At 37.3% G+C, this 15,289-nt stretch overlaps 3 protein-coding genes across 4 annotated transcripts in view; 1 reads left to right on the top strand and 2 right to left on the bottom strand.

The window, feature by feature from the left end:
* Window positions 1-1,293, bottom strand: part of LOC100560362 (ATPase family AAA domain containing 3A) — a 32,568-nt gene extending 31,275 nt beyond the window's left edge. The window contains exon 1 of the mRNA XM_062965777.1: window positions 302-1,293. Coding sequence (XP_062821847.1) covers window positions 302-506 — 205 coding nt within the window. The 5' untranslated portion in view covers window positions 507-1,293. The remainder of the gene's footprint in view (window positions 1-301) is intronic.
* Window positions 1,294-1,398: 105 nt separating this feature from the next.
* Window positions 1,399-10,976, top strand: LOC134294490 (uncharacterized). 2 transcript variants are annotated; one of them, XR_010001377.1, is made up of 5 exons: window positions 1,399-1,607; window positions 3,441-4,245; window positions 7,032-7,205; window positions 8,848-9,153; window positions 10,776-10,976. XR_010001377.1 is itself a non-coding variant. In XM_062965779.1 (4 exons), the coding sequence occupies exons 2-4, from the start codon at window positions 3,470-3,472 to the stop codon at window positions 9,008-9,010; spliced, it is 1,113 nt and encodes a 370-aa protein (XP_062821849.1). In that variant the 5' UTR covers window positions 1,399-1,607; window positions 3,441-3,469; the 3' UTR covers window positions 9,011-9,344. The 2 variants fall into 2 exon arrangements, 1 of the variants encoding a protein (XP_062821849.1); XM_062965779.1 differs by lacking the exon at window positions 10,776-10,976 and having other exon boundaries at window positions 8,848-9,344.
* Window positions 10,819-15,289, bottom strand: part of vwa1 (von Willebrand factor A domain containing 1) — a 25,307-nt gene continuing 20,836 nt past the window's right edge. Inside the window, exons 5-6 of the mRNA XM_062965778.1 lie at window positions 14,497-14,766; window positions 10,819-13,162 (exon numbers count right to left, since the gene is read on the bottom strand). Coding sequence (XP_062821848.1) covers window positions 13,116-13,162; window positions 14,497-14,766 — 317 coding nt within the window. The 3' untranslated portion in view covers window positions 10,819-13,115. The remainder of the gene's footprint in view (window positions 13,163-14,496; window positions 14,767-15,289) is intronic.

Here is a 15,289-nt window from a genome sequence, read left to right as displayed (position 1 = left end):
AATATTATATATGATTGTAAATTATATATTATTATTATTGTTATTATATTAGTGGGAGTTGTAGTTCACCCTACAGCCAGAGAGCACACTGAACCCACCCATGGTGCATCCAGAGCACACTTGAAGTACTAATGGAGTTACTCAGGGTTCACCTGGCATGATGGGAGTTGTAGTTCGCCCACAACCTGATGCATTTTGGACTACTGAAAATGGGCTTTATCAAGTAACCATGGCAACGCCGGGTCCCCAAGGTAAAACATACTGAAAGTGGGCCCTCTTTGGACCCTTTGTCATGACTCACGCGAGGCGTCGAGCTCCCTGGCGGCCTTGGCGGCGCGCTCCAGGCCCGTGGGGTCGAAGTTGCTCCATTTGTCCTTGGGGCGGCCGCCTTCCCCGGCCCCTTCCCCGGCGGAGGAAACGCCTGAGGGCGGAGGCGGCAAGGGAGGCAGGCCCGGGGAAGAAGCGTCGCCGCCTCCGCCGCGGTTCAGGCCGAAGAGCCACGACATGGAGCCACTTTCTTCCCCGGCAAGACAGGCAAAAAATTTTCCTCACACACGAGGACCTAACTTCCTCCGTTCTGCGCAGGCGCAGCCCTGCCTCTTCCGGCTACTGCCTCACGCGACTTTTTTCCCCTCAGTTCTGGGCATGCGCAGACACGCTCCTTCTTCCCTCTTAGAAATTTCCCTCACGGAAAGAGCGGCTCTGCTTCTGCGCATGCGCAGATACGCTCCTTCTTTCCTCAGAAATCTCACGGAAAGAGCGGCTCTGCTTCTGCTCATGCGCAGACATGCTCCTTCTTCCCTCATAAATCTCACGGAAAAGCGGCTCTGCTTCTGCTCATGCGCAGATACGCTCCTTCTTCCCTCATAAATCTCACGGAAAAGCGGCTCTGCTTCTGCTCATGCGCAGACACGCTCCTTCTTTCCTCATGAATCTCACGGAAAGAGCGGCTCTGCTTCTACGCATGCGCAGACATGCTCCTTCTTCCCTCTTAGAAATTTCCCTCACGGAAAGAGCGGCTCTGATTCTGCGCATGCGCAGATACGCTCCTTCTTCCCTCATAAATCTCACGGAAAGAGCGGCTCTGCTTCTGCTCATGCGCAGACATGCTCCTTCTTTCCTCATAAATCTCACGGAAAAGCGGCTCTGCTTCTGCTCATGCGCAGATACGCTCCTTCTTCCCTCATAAATCTCACGGAAAAGCGGCTCTGCTTCTGCTCATGCGCAGACACGCTCCTTCTTCCCTCATAAATCTCACGGAAAAGCGGCTCTGCTTCTGCTCATGCGCAGACATGCTCCTTCTTCCCTCAGAAATCTCACAGAAAGAACGGCTCTGCTTCTGCGCATGCGCGAACACACTCCTCCTTCCCTCCTCTCAGAAATCTCCCTCACGTAGAGCGGCTGTGCGTCTACGCATGCGCAGACACGCTCCTTCTTCCCTCACTCAGAAATCTACTTCATGGAAAGAACGGCTCTGCTTCTGCGCATGCGCGGGAAATGAAGCCGACTGAAAGGAGGCGGAGCTTTTTCCCCTTAGCAACGGGAGCTTGTTTGAGGCTGTTGCTACGCGGAAGCTGGCTGGAGCTTGGCCTGAGGCCTTCTTTCAGGTGCTATGCTATACTAATAATACAATAATAATAATAATAATACAATATATCGTATATACATATAATATTGATAATAATAATATAATGTAATACAACATAATAATACGCTAGTATTATTGTATATTATATATTACATGTAATATTGGTAATAATATTATAATGTAATGCAATATAATAATACACTGCTATTATTGTATTTTATATATTACCTGTAATATTACTAATAATATAACAGTATAATGGTATAGTACTATATAGTAATATATAATGCTTATATTGTGCTATGCTAATAATATAATATATTATATATACATATAATATTGATAATAATATTATAATGTAATACAATATAACAATACACTACTATTATTGTATATTATATATTACATGTAATATTACTAATAATATGACAGTATATATGATAGCACAATATAATGCTTATATTGTGCTATGCTAATAATATAATATATTATATAATAATATAATATATTATATATACATATAATATTGATAATAATATTATAATGTAATACAATATAACAATACACTACTATTATTGTATATTATATATTACATGTAATATTACTAATAATATGACAGTATATATGATAGCACAATATAATGCTTATATTGTGCTATGCTAATAATATATACTAATAATATATAATAATATATGCTAATGGTATATACATATAATATTGATAATATTATAAGGTAATAAATATAATAATACACTATTATAATTGTATTTTTATATTACTAATAATATTGCAATATAGTGGTATAGTACAATATAGTCATATATAATGCTTATATTGTGCTATGCTAATAATATAATATATTGTACATACATATAAATTGTAAGCCACCCTGAGTCCTCTTCAGGGTGAGAAGGGCAGGATATAAATGTTGCAAATAATAAATAAAATAAAATAAACGGCTTTCCTTCCACATAGGCATTGAAAATATTTTAATTGTTTTTAAATTGTTGTTGTATGCTTTTTCTTAATGTATTTATGGATGTGTTTGGATTTGTTTTTACTGTTGTATTTTTATATTGTTTGGGCATGGTCCCTTTGTAAGCCAGTGGGATATAAGAATAAAGTATTATTATTATTACTGTATTATTATTATTATTATTATTATTTTATTGTATGACCCAGCAATTATTATTATTATTATTATTGACACAACGATGTTGTATGACACAGCAAACAAGATAGATATGCTGGATTTCGTTTCACAAAACCACAAGTCGAACACTTCCCAAGTGTCTAGGACTGTGTGATGTATTTTCGGATGATGCGTGCAGATCCCAGCAGGGTGGCCTTTTGCAGTTGGCAGATCGTAATTTTGTCAATGTCTATTGTTTCCAAATGCCGGCTGAGATCTTTTGGCACGGCACCCAGTGTGCCCATCACCACCGGGACCACCTGCACTGGTTTCTGCCAGAGTCTTTGAAGTTCAATCTTGAGGTCCTGATAGCGGCTGAGTTTTTCCTGTTGTTTTTCATCAATGCGACTGTCACCTGGGATGGCGACATCCATGATCCAAACCTTGTTCTTTTCCACAACTGTGATATCTGGTGTGTTGTGTTCCAGAACTTTGTCAGTCTGGATTCGGAAGTCCCACAGTATCTTTGCGTGTTCATTTTCCACGACCTTTGCTGGTTTGTGATCCCACCAGTTCTTTGCTGCTGGCAGGTGGTACTTGATGCATAAGTTCCAATAATTATTATTATTATTATTTATTATTATTATTAATAATAATAATAATAATAATTATTACTATTAATTATTATTATTATTATTATTATTATTATTATTATTATAGATAGTTACACCTCTCATGGCATCACCGAGATGCCCACTATGGATGATTTGGAAGAAAGTCTGAGGCAACTCAAGGTCCAAGTGGATAGCTTGGCCTCCAGCCTGAATCAAGAGCACCCTTTCAACTTGGAATCTGTATCTGATACAAGCCATTTTGGCTCCAATTGGCCAGTGGCTCTTACTGGGAGCTGGGAGGACTCCAGTATTGGAGAGACACCAAAGTCATCCACAGAGACAGAGCGGTTCTTGAAGCTGAAGCATCTGCTCAGACCTTCAGAGATGACAAACTTGGGCCTCCCAATTGTTGCCATGTCGCCAATGAAGCGGGTGACTGGGCTGCTCGGAAATGAGTTCATACACCAAAATATCTGGCCGTCGGTGGATCGCGCCTTCCCCTTGAAGCTTGGGTCTCCGCATGTCATCGGCGTCAAGTCTTTGTTGCCTCCTGAGATCCCAGTGAAAGGCTCCTGGCCAAAAAGGTCCTCTTTCTCCCCGCCGCTGAGCCTTGACCATTCTGGGTCCATCCGTAGCCGGTCATTCTCTCCACCTGCCAAACGTACACGCTGGGTCCGATCCCACTCTCAGTCTCCGAGGCCGGTGTGGAAGCCCACCTCAGCCAAGGCCAATGCTTGTGCGCAACCTCCGCCACAGCTCTTTAAGAAAGGCAGGTTGAGCAAGCAGCCGCAGGTAAGGATGCGCAGTTCGTGGTCTCCTAAGGCAAGGGGAACACTCAACAATGGATGGAGTCCGTACAGTTTCCCTTCTGCTTCTATCTGCTCACCTACAGCCCAAGAACTCAATGAAAGGTAAGAGAGAGCTTGGCCATTGTTCATATCCAGCCACACCAATGAGCTGCTGTTGATGCACATTGCCTTCTATTGAAATGGCAGACAAAAGTTTGAGGTAATGAGACAAAAGAGAGTTCCGGTGGCTGTAGAAAAAAGACGTTTATTCTCAGTGGCCAGAGAGAATATAGACCCTCCTGTCTCCAGGAAAAGGGGTACAGAACAAAGAAACACAGGTTCTTATATACTATTTTTGCCTTCCTCTATCTACGTCATATAGGCATTATTCATCACCAATTAGTGTCAAAAAAGTCTTACTTTGCACTTTACTAAAAGTTACTTTTGCAGTTTCCTAAAATATAGACTACTTTCAAGACCTCTGACCCTCCATTAGGCCTTATCTAAGGAATTCCCATCTAGGCTCTCAGGATCCATTAATTAAGGAATTCCCCCCTACCTTAGCTTGTCAGAGAGTCATTAGCACTCCTACATGGCACCAGGTCTTACCTTGACATCCCAAAAACCTTAATTTGTCTCTTGTCCATTAGCTTATCTATTCTTGTTGACACTTGACATATGTCTCTGGCACTTAGGGTGAACTTTGGTCTCTGCTTATGGGAAAACGGGTATTTGCTGAGCAGAGTGTATTTTGGGGCTGCATTTTTCCTATTCCTATTTCTAATATGATTACATTCAATATATAGTTTACAATACAAGTATTATATTTTCCCAATACACCTTCATCACTATATCTCTAGTCCTTTTATTTATTTATTTGTGACATTGATATCCCGCCTTTCTCAGCCCAAAGGGGACTCGGAGCGGCTTACAAATGATATGTACGTACAATATATTATATTATTAGCATAGCAAAATATTAGCATTATATATTACTATATTGAACTATACCACTATACTGTAATATTATTAGTAATATCACATCGGAGCGGCTTACAAATGATATGTACGTACAATATATTATATTATTAGCATAGCCAAACATTAGCATTATATATTACTATATTGAACTATACCACTATACTGTAATATTATTAGTAATATCACATCGGAGCGGCTTACAAATGATATGTACGTACAATATATTATATTATTAGCATAGCAAAACATTAGCATTATATATTACTATATTGAACTATACCACTATACTGTAATATTATTAGTAATATCACATCGGAGCGGCTTACAAATGATATGTACGTACAATATATTATATTATTAGCATAGCAAAACATTAGCATTATATATTACTATATTGAACTATACCACTATACTGTAATATTATTAGTAATATCACATCGGAGCGGCTTACAAATGATATGTACGTACAATATATTATATTATTAGCATAGCCAAACATTAGCATTATATATTACTATATTGAACTATACCACTATACTGTAATATTATTAGTAATATCACATCGGAGCGGCTTACAAATGATATGTACGTACAATATATTATATTATTAGCATAGCAAAACATTAGCATTATATATTACTATATTGAACTATACCACTATACTGTAATATTATTAGTAATATCACATCGGAGCGGCTTACAAATGATATGTACGTACAATATATTATATTATTAGCATAGCAAAACATTAGCATTATATATTACTATATTGAGCTATACCACTATACTGTAATATTATTAGTAATATCACATCGGAGCGGCTTACAAATGATATGTACGTACAATATATTATATTATTAGCATAGCAAAACATTAGCATTATATATTACTATATTGAACTATACCACTATACTGTAATATTATTAGTAATATCACATCGGAGCGGCTTACAAATGATATGTACGTACAATATATTATATTATTAGCATAGCAAAACATTAGCATTATATATTACTATATTGAGCTATACCACTATACTGTAATATTATTAGTAATATCACATCGGAGCGGCTTACAAATGATATGTACGTACAATATATTATATTATTAGCATAGCCAAACATTAGCATTATATATTACTATATTGAACTATACCACTATACTGTAATATTATTAGTAATATCACATCGGAGCGGCTTACAAATGATATGTACGTACAATATATTATATTATTAGCATAGCAAAACATTAGCATTATATATTACTATATTGAACTATACCACTATACTGTAATATTATTAGTAATATCACATCGGAGCGGCTTACAAATGATATGTACGTACAATATATTATATTATTAGCATAGCAAAACATTAGCATTATATATTACTATATTGAGCTATACCACTATACTGTAATATTATTAGTAATATTACATGTAATATTATATTGTATTATTATTAGTATTGTATTACATTATAATGTTATGGCCAATTTTATAGGTATATACAATATATTATGTTATTATATCTTTCACTTTCCAATTAAAGAAATTAAGATTCAATAGTTAATTCTGCAGAAAATACTATGGGGTTTGTTGTTGAAGGCTTTCATGGCCGGAATCACTGGGTTGCTGTGATTTTTCCGGGCTGTCTGGCCATGTTCCAGAAGCAGTCTCTCCTGACGTGATACCCACATCTATGGCAGGCATCCAGAGGTTGTGAGATCTGCAAGTGGGATTTATATATCTGTGGAATTATGTCCAGGGTGGGAGAAAAGACTCTTGTCTGTTTGAGGCAAGTGTGAATGTTGCACTTAGCAATCTTAGTTAGCGTTGAAAAGCCTTGCAGCTTCAAACTAGTAGCTCGATGAGTAGAGACAGATCATTACCCAAACTAGAAAATGTCAACCTGTCTTGTCCCAATCAGGTTCCTTCAGACTCTTGCCGAAAGTGCCATTGGGAATTCCCTGATCGAAACGTCTCCGTACCGGCAAGAGTTGGCTCGTCTCCGCCTGGAGCGCCTTGGCGTGGAAGAAGCCTGGCTTCTGGAGCTGAAGCGGCAGCAGGAACTGGAGCGGACCCGAGGCCCCAAACCAAAATGGTCAATATAACAAGATAATAATATATACCGTCAGACTAATATTATGCTATGCTAATAATATGTTATATTGTATATACATATAATGAACCCCCTGTGGCACAGTGTGTTAAAGCGGTGAGCTGCTGAACTTGCAGACCGAAAGGTTGCAGGTTCGAATCCAGGGAGTGGAGTGAGTGCCTGCTGTTAGCTCCAGCTTCTGCCAACCTAGCAGTTCGAAAACATGCCAATGTGAGTAGATCAATAGGTACCGCTCCGGCGGGAAGGTAACGGTGCTCTATGCAGTCATGCCTATGGCCACATGACCTTGGAGGTGTCTACGGACAATGCCGGCTCTTCGGCTTCGAAATGGAGATGAGCACCAACCCACAGAGTCAGACATGACTGGACTTGACGTCAGGGGAAACCTTTACCTTTTCTTATATACATATAATATTGATAATAATTGTATAATGCAATACAATATAATAATAATACCCTATTATAAGCGTATATATTACATGTAATATTACTAACAATATTGCAGTATAGTGGTCTAGTACAATATCTATATAGATAAAAGAGTGACGGCATCAGGGCAGCGGACAAAACAACAAAACTACAGGCCCCCCAACCTCGAAATTTGACAACACAACCCATCATTCACGGCTCTAGGTTGATACAACAAAAAGAAAAGAAAAATAAAGTCCTAATTACAGGGAGAGGAATAATAGTTTTTATCCAATTGCTGCCAGTTTGAAGGCTAAGCTCTGCCCACTTGGTCTCCTAGCAACCTACTCAGTCCAGGGGACAGGCACAGTTAGGCCTCACTTAGGCCTCTTCCACAGATTATCAGATTGTAACTGGATTATATGGCAGTGTAGACTCAAGGTCCTTCCACACAGCAATATAACCCATTTAGAATCTTATATTATCTGCTTTGAACTGGATTATCTTGACTCTACACTGCCATATAATCCACTTCAGTGTGCATACTAAACATAAAGACAACCATACAACAGACATTCAATACCACCACTACCTCAACAATTTCTCACCAACACCACCAGACAACACCACAGCAACGCGTGGCCGGGCACAGCTAGTAGTAATATATAATGCTAATACAGTAGAGTCTCACTTATCCAACCCTCGCTTATCCAACGTTCTGGATTATCCAATGCATTTTTGTAGTCAATGTTTTCAATATATCATGATATTTTGGTGCTAAATTCATAAATACAGTAATTACTACATAGCATTACTGCGTATTGAACTACTTTTTCTGCCAAATTTGTTGTCTAACATGATGTTTTGGTGCTTCATTTGTAAAATCATAACCTAATTTGATGTTTAATAGGCTTTTCCTTAATGCCTCCTTATTATCCAACATATTTGCTTATCCAACATTCTGCCGGCCCGTTTATGTTGGATAAGTGAGACTCTACTGTATTGTGCTATGCTAACGATATAATATATTGTATGTACATATAACTTGTAAGCCGCCCCGAGTCTCCTTCGGAGTGAGAAGGGCGGGATATAAATGTCGCAAAGAAATAAATGTACAGGCCTAGAAGTCTGGACTTGTTCCCTTTGTGACCGGTGGGAGTGCATTACATTGTTGCTGGCTGGTGGAAATCCATTGCTTCCCCTTGCTGTGTTTTAGGTACGAGATGCGAAACTCTCAGTTCCACTACGAAGCCCGCAAGAATAATGAGCTTTTGAGAAACAGCCAAGAGGTGCCCTCTGTCTCCAAGTACAGGCAGGACCTAGTGACGGCTTCCAAAGAATTCCTCCTGCATCCTATTTCCACTTACCTAGATACCTAGAGGTAAAGATCTGTTTGGGAATCTTGGGCAGCTTGCTCCTTCCAGAAGATGTAAGTCTTCTCCCCAAGGCACCGAAGCTGGACTTCAAACACCAACATACCGCCTTTCTGTCTGTTCTCTTCTGTCCTGTCTGTCCAAACGAGGTATATATGCTGGATTTCGTATCACAAAATCACAAGTCGAACACTTCCCAAGCATAGAGGGCCATGTGATGTATTTTCGTGAATAATAATAAAATTACAATAATAATAATTAACACAATAATATTATTAATTGTAATATTATTAATAATAATATTAATATATTATTATTATTATTATTATTATTATTAATTATATTATTATTATTATTATTAATTATTATTAATTATTATATATTATTATTATTATTATTAATTATAAATTATAATATTATTATTGTGTGGTGCAGTGATTATAGGTGTTTCCAAGCCTGGAGTGCATATAACATTGGGGTTGTTTCTCTAAGTCATTCCCAAACATTTAGGATGGTGTGATGTATTTTAGTCAATAATAATAATAATAATAATAATAATAATAATAATAATAATAATAATGTGGTGCAGTGATCACAAATGTTTCCAAGCCTGGAGTACATACAACATTGGGATTGTTTCTCTAAGCCATTCCCAAGTGTTTAGGACTGTGTGATATATTTTCATCAATATTACTACTACTACTATTACTAATAATACTGTAATAATAATAGTGTGCTGCAGTTATCATAGGCATTTCCAGGCCTGGGGTACATACAACATTGAGATTGTTTTTCTAAGCCATTCCCAAACGTTTAGGACTGTGTGATATATTTTTGTCAATAATAATAATAATAATAATAATAATAATAATAATAATAGTAATAATAATAATAATAATAATAATAATAATAATAGTAATATTAATAATAATAATAATAATAATAATAATAATAATAATGTGGTGCAGTGATTATAGGCATTTCCAGGCTTGGAGTACATACAACATTGGGATTATTTCTGTAAACCATTCCCAAGCGTTTAGGAGTGTGTGATATATTTTCATCAAAAATGATGATGATAATATTAATAATAATAATAATAATAATAATAATAATAATAATAATAATAATAATGTGGTGCAGTGATCATAGGTATTTCCAGGCCTGGAGTACATACAACATTGAGATTGTTTCTCTATACCATTCCCAAGTGTTTAGGACTGTGTGATATATTTTCGTCAATAATAATAATACTAATAATAATACTAATAATAATAATAATAATAATGTGGTGCAGTAATCATAGGCATTTCCAGGCCTGGAGTACAACATTGGGCTTGTTTCTCAAGCCATTCCCAAGCGTTTAGGACTGTGTGATGTATTTCCGTCAGTAATAATAATAATAATAATAATAATAATAATTATTATTATTATTATTATTATTGTGTGATACCGTGATCATAGATGTTTCCAGGCCTGGAGTACATACAACATTGGGATTGTTTCTCTAAACCATTCCAAAGGGTTTAGGACTGTGTGATGTATTTTTGTCAATAATAATAGTAATTATTATTATTATTATTATTATTATTATTATTATTATTATTATTATTATTATTATTATTATTGTGTGGTGCAGTGATTGTAGATGTTTCCAAGCCTGGAGTATATACAACATTGGGATTGTTTCTCTAAACCATTCCCAAGTGTTTAGGACTGTGTGATGTATTTTCATCAATAATAATAATAATTATTATTATTATTACTCCAGAAGAATCGGAAGAGACGTCAACACACACAAATGGGGAACTCTGGCAACTTCACCACGTTTTGTTTATTATTATTTTTAATGAAGGAGAAAAAATACTGCGTCTCAAAAAGTTATTAGTGAAAAGGGGCCCTGTTTCGTGTTCTTGGGTTAAGCAAACCCTGCTTCACAATACCAATAAAGAATCCCACCATGTTTATGTTACATCTGCAGTCCATGTAAACGTTTGAATGAAACCCCAGCTTGCTGGTTGTGTGAAATAATGTGATGTGTCCTGCCCGATAAGAGCAGAAAACTATTGCAGAAACTATTTTATTTGCCACGATTGCCTGGGCAAATATGCAGAGGCTTCAGAATGGATACACTTAGTGCCAACGAATATTGAAATTAAGAATATATATATATATATATATATATATATATATATATATATATATAAAAGCTGTGCCCGGCCACACATTTCTGTGGTGTATGGGAATCATTTGTATGGGAATCATTTTTATGGGAATTATTTGTTGTATAGGTGTGTGGTAGGGCCTTGAGTCTACACTGCCATATAATCCAGTTCAAATCAGATAATCTGTATTTTATAGACAGTGTGGAAGAGGCCTGAGTGAAGAGGCTCTGGGCACCATTAAATGGCTGAGTGGGTTGCTAGGAGACAAAGTGGGCGGAGCCTACCCTTCTAACTGGCAGCAAGGGGAAAAAACAGTTCTTCATCTAATTTGGACTTTATTATTCTAGGTGTTTTGTTTTGTTTGAAAGACATATTTTAGATAACGATGTCTTTTGTGGCCAAATTTTGTGTGATTTGGTTCATTGGTTTTGTTGTTTACTCCATAGTAAAACACACATTACATTTTTATATATAGACTAGCTGTGCCCGGCCACGCGTTGCTGTGGCTAGGACTTAATTTTTCTTTTCTTTTTGTTGTATGAACGTAGAGGCATGGATGAGAGGTTGTGCTGTCAATTTTCGAGGTTGTGGGGCATTTAGTTTAGTTGTTTTGTCCGGTGCCGTGATTCCATTACCCTTTTATATATATATAGATATGGGCGGAGCCTACCCTTCTAACTGGCAGCAAGGGGAAAAAACCGTTCTTCCTCTAATTTGGACTTTATTTTTCTAGGTGTTTTTTGTTTTGTTTGAAAGACATATTTTGGATGTCTTGTGGCCAAATTTGGTGCGATTGGGTTCAGTGTTTTTGTTGTTTACTCCATAGTAAAACGCACATTACATTTTTATATATATATAGATATGGGCGGAGCCTACCCTTCTAACTGGCAGCAAGGGGAAAAAACCGTTCTTCCTCTAATTTGGATTTTATTTTTCTATGTGTTTTTTTTGTTTTGTTTGAAAGACATATTTGATGTGATTGGTATCAGTGGTTTTGTTGTTTACTCCGTAATAAAACACACATTGCATTTATATATATATATAAATATGGGCGGAGCCTACCCTTCTAACTGGCAGCAAGGGGAAAAAACCGTTCTTCCTCTAATTTGGATTTTATTTTTCTATGTGTTTTGTTTTGTTTTGTTTGAAAGACATATTTGATGTGATTTGTATCAGTGGTTTTGTTGTTTACTCCGTAATAAAACACACATTGCATTTATATATATATATAAATATGGGCGGAGCCTACCCTTCTAACTGGCAGCAAGGGGAAAAAACCGTTCTTCCTCTAATTTGGATTTTATTTTTCTATGTGTTTTTTTTGTTTTGTTTGAAAGACATATTTGATGTGATTTGTATCAGTGGTTTTGTTGTTTACTCCGTAATAAAACACACATTGCATTTATATATATATATAAATATGGGCGGAGCCTACCCTTCTAACTGGCAGCAAGGGGAAAAAACCGTTCTTCCTCTAATTTGGATTTTATTTTTCTATGTGTTTTTTTTGTTTTGTTTGAAAGACATATTTGATGTGATTGGTATCAGTGGTTTTGTTGTTTACTCCGTAATAAAACGCACATGACATTTTTATAGATATAGATGTATGTATGAATCTAGGGGTGGGAGAAGGGAGACCTGCATGTAACCTTCTTACTCACTCAATGACGATAGCTAAAAACAAATAAATACAAAATACAGTAAGGATTTTGGACGAAGGGATTTGGATCCTCAGTCTTGCTGGAATACAAGGAAGGATACGGAAAGCAATACTGGGCAATGTCTGGCGGAGTCTTCTTCATGTGCCAATCCTTATTCCCAGTGGCAATGAGAGAGCCAGGGGTCTCATAGGTTTGGGATTATGGCTCACTTGCCATGCGCCATGCGCATGCGCGCTCTCCTCCGGTCCGTCTCGCTCTGCTCCACAGAGGTTCTGCTCAGGTCCATTAATGCTTATGCTCTCTCCGGTGCCGATAGCCTCTGGGGACTGAAGCTAAACATGACAAAAACAGAAGAGTTCATATAAGGATCTTGTAAATATAGTCAACGCATCATGCGTCATCCACCATAACACTGTGTTGCCCCATCTGACTTTACTGTTTACATATTTACATTTATTATTTTTTACAGAAGATGTCATATAAGGATCTTGTAAATGTAGTCAATGCATCATGCGTCATCCACCATAGCACTGTGTTGCCCCATCTGGCTTTAATGTTTACATGTATAATTTTTTTCTAATTTTTGGGAATTTTTATTATAATGAGTATGTCATTGTCATTTTATACTTTTGATATTAGCAAAGTAGTTAACATACCCTTTATGTGTATGTTAACCGCCCTGAGTACCTCTGGGGAGAGAGGGCGGTCTGGAAATAAAGTTTTTAATTCTTCTTCTTCTTCTTCTTCTTATTATTATTATTATTATTATTATATTTTATGACACAGCAAACAAGATAGCTATGCTGGATTTTGTATCACAAAATCACAAGTCAAACACTTCCCAAGTGTCTATTATTATTATTGTTATTATTATTATATTTTATGACACAGCAAACAAGATAGCTATGCTGGATTTTGTATCACAAAATCACAAGTCGAACACTTCCCAAGTGTCTATTATTATTATTATTATTATTATTATTATTATTATTATTATTATTATTATTATTATATTTTATGACACAGCAAACAAGATAGATATGCTGGATTTTGTATCACAAAATCACAAGTCGAACACTTCCCAAGTGTCTATTATTATTATTATTATTATTATTATTATTATTGTTATTATTATTATTATATTTTATGACACAGCAAACAAGATAGCTATGCTGGATTTTGTATCACAAAATCACAAGTCGAACACTTCCCAAGTGTCTATTATTATTATTATTATTATTGTTATTATTATTATTATATTTTATGACACAGCAAACAAGATAGATATGCTGGATTTCGTATCACAAAATCACAAGTCGAACACTTCCCAAGTGTCTAGGACTGTGTGATGTATTATTATTGTTGTTATTATTGTTATTATTATTATTATTATTATTTATTTTATACATTTATATCCCGCCCTTCTCACCCCGAAGGGGACTCAGAGTGGCTTACAAATTAAATTTGCATACGATATTATATTATTAGCACAGCACAATACTGGCAATAAATTACCTTATTGTACTATAGATATTGAAATATTGTTAATAATATTGCATGTAATATATAATATATAATTAATATTATTATATTGTATTATTAGTATTACATAGTATTATATATTATATATTACATGCAATATTACCATTGGTTCACTTCTTCTTACCTGGCTGCATGTGGACCATCCTGCACAGCCCTTTTCCCGGCAGGTTTTTGTAGATGGGCCGGACGCACACCTTGTTGGTGCTGCCCACCGCCAGGTCCGACAGCAGAACGCTGTGGATCTGGGGCGAGACGCTGAGGAGGGTCGACGGGCCCGCCTGCCGCCGGCACCGCACCCGGTAGCCGGCCACGTTGCCGTCAGCCGCGTCCCAGGAGGCCTTGACCATGGTGGGGCTCATGTCCTCAAAGCGGAGGTGCTTGATCTTGGAGTTCTCTAGTCAAGAGGCAAAGAAAGGGGGGAATGAGGACGGCAGAAGGGCCTTAGCATTGAACGGTTGTGTTGTTAAAGGCCGAAGTATGGAACCCTGCGCAGACGGGGAAGCCTTGGCATTGAACGGTTGTGTTGTTAAAGGCCGAAGTATGGAACCCTGCGCAGACGGGGAAGCCTTAGCATTGAACGGTTGTGTTGTTAAAGTGCCAAGTATGGAACCCTGCGCAGACGGGGAAGCCTTAGCATTGAACGGTTGTGTTGTTAAAGGCCGAAGTATGGAACCCTGCGCAGACGGGGAAGCCTTGGCATTGAACGGTTGTGTTGTTAAAGGCCGAAGTATGGAACCCTGCGCAGATGGGGAAGCCTTAGCATTGAACGGTTGTGTTGTTAAAGGCCGAAGTATGGAACCCTGCGCAGACGGGGAAGCCTTAGCATTGAACGGTTGTGTTGTTAAAGGCCGAAGTATGGAACCCTGCGCAGATGGGGAAGCCTTAGCATTGAACGGTTGTGTTGTTAAAGGGCGAAG

Source organism: Anolis carolinensis, unplaced genomic scaffold (assembly GCF_035594765.1).
Source record: "Anolis carolinensis isolate JA03-04 unplaced genomic scaffold, rAnoCar3.1.pri scaffold_15, whole genome shotgun sequence".
NCBI lineage: Eukaryota > Metazoa > Chordata > Lepidosauria > Squamata > Dactyloidae > Anolis > Anolis carolinensis.
The sequence above is the reverse complement of the archived record's forward strand: the minus strand, read 5'-3'. Positions and strand labels throughout refer to the sequence as shown.

What these genes read in the sequence shown, in the direction of transcription:
- LOC134294490 (XM_062965779.1), top strand. Translation starts at nt 3,470, where the DNA reads ATGCCCACTATGGATGATTTGGAAGAAAGTCTGAGGCAACTCAAGGTC. An exon ending in GCCCAAGAACTCAATGAAAG is followed by an intron (nt 4,246 to 7,031) that starts GTAAGAGAGAGC and finishes TGTCCCAATCAG; the next exon opens with GTTCCTTCAGACTCTTGCCG. An exon ending in CGAGGCCCCAAACCAAAATG is followed by an intron (nt 7,206 to 8,847) that starts GTCAATATAACA and finishes GCTGTGTTTTAG; the next exon opens with GTACGAGATGCGAAACTCTC.